Consider the following 7,001-nt stretch of genomic DNA (forward strand, 5'->3'; position numbering starts at 1 on the left):
CTCCTGACCTCAGGTGACCCCCCCGCCTCGGCCTCCTAAATTGCTGGGATTATAGGCATGAGCCACCGCACCCGGCTGGAACTACGTGGTTTTAGGCCAGTGGCTTAACCCGTCCATGCCTTGGTTTCCTCATCTGTAGAATGGTGCTAATGTGGAATTGTCATTGCTGTTGTGTGACACTTAGATAAAGTGCTTGGCATGTAGTGGGGGTTCAGTAAATACCCTTGTCCTATTTATTTATTTATTTGTTTGTTTATATTTTTTGAGATAGGGTCTCTCTGTCACCCAGCCTGGAGTGCAGTGGCGCGATCTCAGCTCACTGCGACCTCCACCTTCCTGGCTTAAGTGATCCTCCCACCTCAGCCTCCTGAGTAGCTGGGAGCATAGGTACAGGCCACCCCATCAGGCTAATTTTTGTATTTTTTGTAGAGATGGGGTTTCGCCATTTTGACCAGGCTGGTCATAAATCCTTGTCCTCTTTAGAGTGGAGAAACTGAGGTCCCTGGGGATGTCTGGGTGGGTGGGGATGGAATTGACCAGGAGAAAGGCCTGGCTCCAGTTCTTTGGCAGCCACTGGGCCCTCTGCTCTCATGGGCACAGGAGACCCAGCCTGTGGCCGGGCTGCCCTGGGGGACGCAGCCCTGACGCTGCCTCCTGCCCCTCCCCCAGGCACTGAACCCCTACTATGGGTTCCAGGCCTTCAGCATCGCGCTGTGGCTGGCTGACCACTACTACTGGTATGCCCTGTGCATCTTCCTCATTTCCGCCATCTCCATCTGCCTGTCGCTGTACAAGACCAGAAAGGTGAGTGCCATGAGGTGGGCGGGGACGGGGCAGGTGGGTCCCCAGGGGCCCCCACCCACTCATGGTCCTCTTGTCCCCTGCCCACAGCAAAGCCAGACTCTAAGGGACATGGTCAAGCTGTCCATGCGGGTGTGCGTGTGCCGGCCAGGGGGAGGTGAGGAGCTAGAGCCCAGGGAGTGGGGGGCAGGAACCTGGGGGGGCGTGGCTAGGGCTGGCCCCACCTAGCTGAGCTCCTCTCCTACCTGCCTGCAGAGGAAGAGTGGGTGGACTCCAGTGAGCTAGTGCCCGGAGACTGCCTGGTGCTGCCCCAGGAGGGTGGGCTGATGCCTTGCGATGCGGCCCTGGTGGCCGGCGAGTGCATGGTGAATGAGAGCAGTCTGACAGGTGAGCCCCCAGCCCCCAGCCTGCAGCTTCCTTCCTCCCCTGCCATCCAACCCTTTGCCCTGCAGCAAAAGTTTTCATTTGAGTTTCCTTTTCCTTTTTTTTTGAGACGGAGTTTCACTCTGTTGTCCAGGCTGGAGTGCAGTGACATGATCTCAGCTCACTGCAGCCTCCACCCCCCGAGTTCAAGTGATTCTCGTGCCTCAGCCTCCTGAGTAGCGGGGACCACAGGTGCATACCACCACGCCCAGCTAATTTTTGTATTTTTAGTAGAGATGGAGTTTCACTATGTTGCCCAGGCTGGTCTTGAACTCCTGACCTTAGGTTATCTACCCACCTCGGCCTCCCAAGTGCTGGGATTGCAGGCGTGAGCCACCGCGCCCGGCCTCCTTTTCCTTTTTCTCTCAAGTAACAATCTCGGCTTTAGCACTTGCTAACCTCACACCCTTGGGCCATTACAACTTAACCTCTCCATGCCTCAGTTTCCTCTTCTGTAAGATGACTGTCAGTCGCTCCTCCTGGACAGAGTTGTGCAAAGCGCTTAACAGCGTGACAGGTGCAGCATAAATGGCTGGCCACCCAGTGCATCTGAGCTATTTCTTTCTTTCTTTTTTTTTTTTTTGAGATGGAGTTTCACTCTTATTGCCCAGACTGGAGTGCAATGGTGCGATCTCGGCTCACTGCAACCTCCGCCTCCTGGGTTCAAGTGATTCTCCTGCCTCAGCCTCCCAAGTATTACTGGGATTACAGGCATGCACCACCACACCAGGCTAATTTTGTATTTTTAGTAGAGATGGAGTTTCACCATGTTGGTCAGGCAGGTCTCAAACTCCTGACCTCAAGTGATTTGCCCACCTCAGCCTCCCAAAGTGCTGGGATTACAGGCGTGAGCCACCGCACCTGGCTGCATCTGAGCTGTTTCTATACCAGTGCCCACTTTCGGGTCATAAAGATTCCAGATGGCACAGGAGAGTGGGAAGCCCTCTCCCAGAGTGAGAGACTGGGGTCCCCATTCACTCCCCCACAGACCCCTTCCCTTCCCTTCCCCTCCCCAGGGCAGCCACTGTGAAGGGTGTGAGGTGTCTTCCACGCCTTTTTCCGCATAACGTGTGTGCACATGCGCTGATATGCCTCTCCTTTTGTTCTGACTGTGGGATCATGTGCTGTGTATTGTTCCATACTTTGCTTTTTCTCCTGGGCATCCTTCCGCAAGCACGGATGGCCCCACCTCATGGCTGCCTGAGAGTCCACAATACGGATGTATCGTAACTGACTCAACCGGCCCACTCCCCATGATATTTAGAATGTGACTTTCCAGCCATTGAAAAGGATGCCACAAGAGCAGCTTTGTCCTGTGTCTCTTGATATGTGCAAGTATTTCTTTCTCTGAGATATGTTATGTTTTGGTGGTAGATATTGGAGAGAGTTTACTAAAAAACCGCAGGATAGTGTTTTTTTTCCAGGGAAGTTTTCTGGATGGCGTTGTTCGTATAATAATAGTTAATCATAGGCCGGGCGCAGTGGCTCGCACCTGTAATCCCAGCACTTTGGCAGGCCGAGGTGGGCTGATCGCCTGAAGTGAGGAGTTTGAAAACAGCCTGGGAAACATGTTGAAACCCCGTCTCTACCAAAAATACAAAAAATTAGCCAGGTGTAGTGATGCACGTCTGTCGTCTCAGGTACTTGAGAGGCTGAGGTGGGAGGCTGAGGCTAAGCTTGAGCCTAGGAGGTGGAGGTTGCAGTGAGCCAAGATCGCACCACTGCACTCCAGCCTGGGTGACAGAGTAAGACTCTGTCTCAGAAAAAAAAAAAGTAGTAATTGTGATCGGTATGATTCATGGGCACACGCCCTGAGCCCAGCCCTCCATAAACTGTCCACACATGCTTCATCTGTTCATCTCTTGTGAGGCAGACGTGGCAGAATTGTCTCTGAGTCCCTCGCAGGAATGTGCACACAGTAGGTGCTCAGTAGTCCCAGCCTGCAGGCATTCGATAAGGGAGTGCCACTGTTTGCCAGGCAGGCTGCCCAGGGCTTCACAGGGCCATGGCAAGCATGCAGTGCTCTTCTCATTCCAACTCATGGAAATATTTGCCCGCTCCATGTAAATATTTCTCTCCCCTCCCCTTTCCCCTTCTCCCTCCCCCTCCTTTTCCCCCTTCCCTCCCCTCCTTTTTTGAGACCGAGTTTCACTGTTGCCCAGGCTGGAGTGCAGTGGCACGATCTCGGCTCACTGCAACCTCCACCTCTCTGGTTCAAGTGATTCCCCTGCCTTAGCCTCCCAAAAGCTGGCCACCGCCACACCCAGCTAATTTTTGTATTTTAGTAGAGACAGGGTTTCACCATGTTGGCCAGCCTGGTCTCGAACTCCTGACCTCAAGTGATCTGCCCACCTCAGCCTCCCAAAGTGCTGGGATTATAGGTGTGAGCCACCGCATCTGGCCCCTTGTAAATACTTCTATTGGTTGGAGTTAGAAAAGCACTCCATGCATGTTATAAAATAATTCTAACAGAAAGAGAACGACCCCCCCCCACCCTGCCCCACTGCACACATGATGCCCACACATGCTCTGTCTCTGCCCACCTCAGCCTCCCAAAGTGCTGGGATTATAGGTGTGAGCCACCGCATCTGGCCCCTTGTAAATACTTCTGTTGGTTGGAGTTAGAAAAGCACTCCATGCATGTTATAAAATAATTCTAACAGAAAGAGAACGACCCCCCCCCACCCTGCCCCACTGCACACATGATGCCCACACATGCTCTGTCTGACCCCCCCACTGGTTCCTGGGAGCTGGCTGACACCCGCTTCCAGGAGTGTCTCCCTGTGCCTTTATGTCTCTGTCCTCTCTGAGCCTCAGTGTTCCTCTCTGTAAAATGGGGCTGTGATTTCTTGTTCACACCTGGTTACCGAGTTAACTGAGACCTAGAGCTTGTGGGACAGTTGTACGTGTAACTCCTGGCTTGCTGGTGGGTGGGAGGGGTGTGGAGTGGTCGTCACACCATGTCCCCTGCCAGGAGAGAGCGTTCCAGTGCTGAAGACGGCGCTGCCTGAGGGGCTGGGGCCCTACTGTGCGGAGACACACCGGCGGCACACGCTCTTCTGCGGGACCCTCATCTTGCAGGCCCGGGCCTATGTGGGACCGCACGTCCTGGCAGTGGTGACTCGCACAGGTATGAGCCAAGAGGCTGGGCTTGAGACAGATCCTGGGCTCAGCACCCATGGGAGAGGTGGAGCGGGGCAGGGTGGGACCTGAAACCCTGGACCCCACACCCACCTGTGCTGCTGCCCTGCTGTGGGACCTCGGGCAAGTCGTCCCGCAGCTGGGGTCTGATATTCCCATCTTAGCAGGAGAAGTTGGGCCAGACTAAGGCCAAGCATTGCAAGGTCTGGAGGAGCCACCGGGGTTACAGTGCTGGAGTGGACAGGGATGTAGCGGGCCGGCAGGAGCCTTCCCTGTGTCTGGATTTTAAGTGGAACCACCCAATGTTTAGATGCTATCCACTAGTTCCTTCTTTAAAGCCCTTAAAAAGCCTACAAGAGCTGGGCCAGACTTGTTAGGACTCCACGCTGCTGATGGCTAATCTCACAAACACTGTGTCTTGCAACTCCAGAGGCACAGGTCGGGAGGGCTAGGGGTGGGGAAGACCTGTCCTCACCCTGGCTTCCCTGCCTTGGGGTCCCTGCCTCCTCCCCAGGGTTCTGCACGGCAAAAGGGGGCCTGGTGAGCTCCATCTTGCACCCCCGGCCCATCAACTTCAAGTTCTATAAACACAGCATGAAGTTTGTGGCTGCCCTTTCTGTCCTGGGTGAGTGGCCCCCTGTACCCTCCTCTGCCCATAGCCTCCCCGCCTGGGTCCCAAATCCCACTTAGTCCCTCGCTGTCCCCTCAGCTCTCCTCGGCACCATCTACAGCATCTTCATCCTCTACCGAAACCGGGTAAGCCTTGGGGGTGGGGTGGTGGGTGCTGCCAGTAGGGCCCAGGGGCCAACCAGCCAGGTGCTCACATTCATGGTGCCCCTGCCAGCTGCCTCTGAACGAGATTGTGATCCGGGCTCTGGACCTGGTGACCGTGGTGGTGCCGCCCGCCCTGCCTGCTGCCATGACCGTGTGCACGCTCTATGCCCAGAGCCGGCTGCGAAAACAGGGCATCTTCTGCATCCACCCACTGCGCATCAACCTGGGGGGCAAGCTGCAGCTGGTGTGTTTCGACAAGGTGGGGCCACGGGCGGGGTTGGCGCGGGGGAGCGGGACAGCCACAGGCACCCAGCCTAACTGCAGTGACTAACACAGGCATCCTTGTGGTCACTGGAGTGTGTGTGTCCCCCACCAAAATAAGTGATCCAGGAGTGCACAAAGGAGCTGCCGGGGTTGGGGGTAGGCGATGGGTTTTAGGAAGGAAGCCATTGGGGTAGCATGATGGGTTGTAGATGGGGACACTTCCTTAGAAGGCAGTCAAGGAAGCCCCCTGAGCAGGTCCCTCAGTGACCTCAGTGAGGGGCAGGTCAGGGAGAAGCAAGGGTAAAAGGCGGGAGTGACATGGCACAGATGTACCATGCACCTGGGGCACAGGGAGTGGCATGGCACAGATGTGGCATGTACGTGGGCATGGGGAGTGGTGGTACAGGACAGGGCTGGGTGGGCAGTGGCCTGGTTGACAGAGGCTAGAGGCTAGATGACATTCAGAGGCTTTTGGGGGCCACGGAGAGCTTTTAAACTGGGGAGGAGGCCCAGCGCAGTGGCTTATGCCTGGAATCCCAGCACTTCGGGAGGCCGAGGCGGGCCGATCATGAGGTCAGGAGTTCAAGACTAGCCTGGCCAATATGGTGAAACCCTGTCTCTACTAAAAGTATAAAAAATTAGCCAGGTGTGGTGGCGCATGCCTGTTGTCCCAGTTACTTAGGAGGCTGAGGCAGGAGAATCACTTGAACCCAGGAGGCGGAGCTTGCAGTGAGCCAAGATTGAGCCACTGCACTCCAGCCTGGGCAACAGAGCGAGACTCCATCTCAAAAAAATAAATAAGCCAGGGAGGGGGGCTGACCAGATTCTTATAGCTCCCAGGCTAGCCAAGGAGCCAGACACGTACTTGGGCAGTTAGAGGTTAGGGTGGGGAACGCAGGCACTGACTCGTGCACTCAGTCAACAAATATATTGAGGCTGGGCATGGTGTCTCACACCTGTAATCTCAGCACTTTGGGAGGCTGAGGCGGGTGGATTGCCTGAGGTTGGGAGTTCGAGACCAGCCTGACCAACATGTTGAAACTCTGTCTCTACTTAAAATACAAAAATTAGCGGGGCAAGATAGCGCATACCAGTAATCCCAACTACTTGAGAGGCTGAGGCAGGAGAATCGCTTGAACCCGGGAGGCGGAGGTTGCAGTGAGCCGAGGTCGCGCCACTGCACTCCAGCCTGGGCGACAGAACAACAAGACTCCATCTCAAAAAAAAAAAAAGAAAGAAAGAAAAAGATATATATATATACATATATTGAGCGCCAACCGTGGGCTGAGTTCTTAACCACAGTGCACAAGTGTGGGGAAGTGAAGAGGCCATGGGTAGGAGCCCAGAGCAAACCAGCTGCCCTGACCTTGGGAGTTAAGGAGGAACACTCCCTGGAAGAGAGGATGCTAGACAGGGAAACAGCGGGGGCTGGGCAGGGGGACCTCAGCAGAGGGAACCGCATGTGCCAAGGACAGCAGGCAAGAAAGGGCATCTTCTGGCTCCGGCTCGGGTTCCTGGGGTTCCCATAGGGTCCGCCGGGCCTGGGGTTTGGATGCCCAGCTCAGCAGGGCACCCCCATCCCAGGACTCATCACTGCC

The 7,001-nt window shown here is 55.4% G+C and overlaps 1 protein-coding gene across 1 annotated transcript in view; it reads left to right on the forward strand.

Annotated features, from left to right (window-relative positions):
- ATP13A2 (ATPase type 13A2) overlaps positions 1-7,001 on the forward strand; it is a 21,074-nt gene that overhangs the window by 4,587 nt on the left and 9,486 nt on the right. Inside the window, exons 8-14 of the mRNA XM_011934058.1 lie at positions 670-804; positions 892-958; positions 1,057-1,188; positions 4,199-4,354; positions 4,880-4,990; positions 5,075-5,121; positions 5,210-5,398. Of these exons, the coding sequence (XP_011789448.1) occupies positions 670-804; positions 892-958; positions 1,057-1,188; positions 4,199-4,354; positions 4,880-4,990; positions 5,075-5,121; positions 5,210-5,398 (837 nt within the window). The remainder of the gene's footprint in view (positions 1-669; positions 805-891; positions 959-1,056; positions 1,189-4,198; positions 4,355-4,879; positions 4,991-5,074; positions 5,122-5,209; positions 5,399-7,001) is intronic.

This window comes from Colobus angolensis, unplaced genomic scaffold (genome assembly GCF_000951035.1).
Source record: "Colobus angolensis palliatus isolate OR3802 unplaced genomic scaffold, Cang.pa_1.0 Scaffold130, whole genome shotgun sequence".
Taxonomy (NCBI): Eukaryota; Metazoa; Chordata; class Mammalia; order Primates; family Cercopithecidae; genus Colobus; species Colobus angolensis.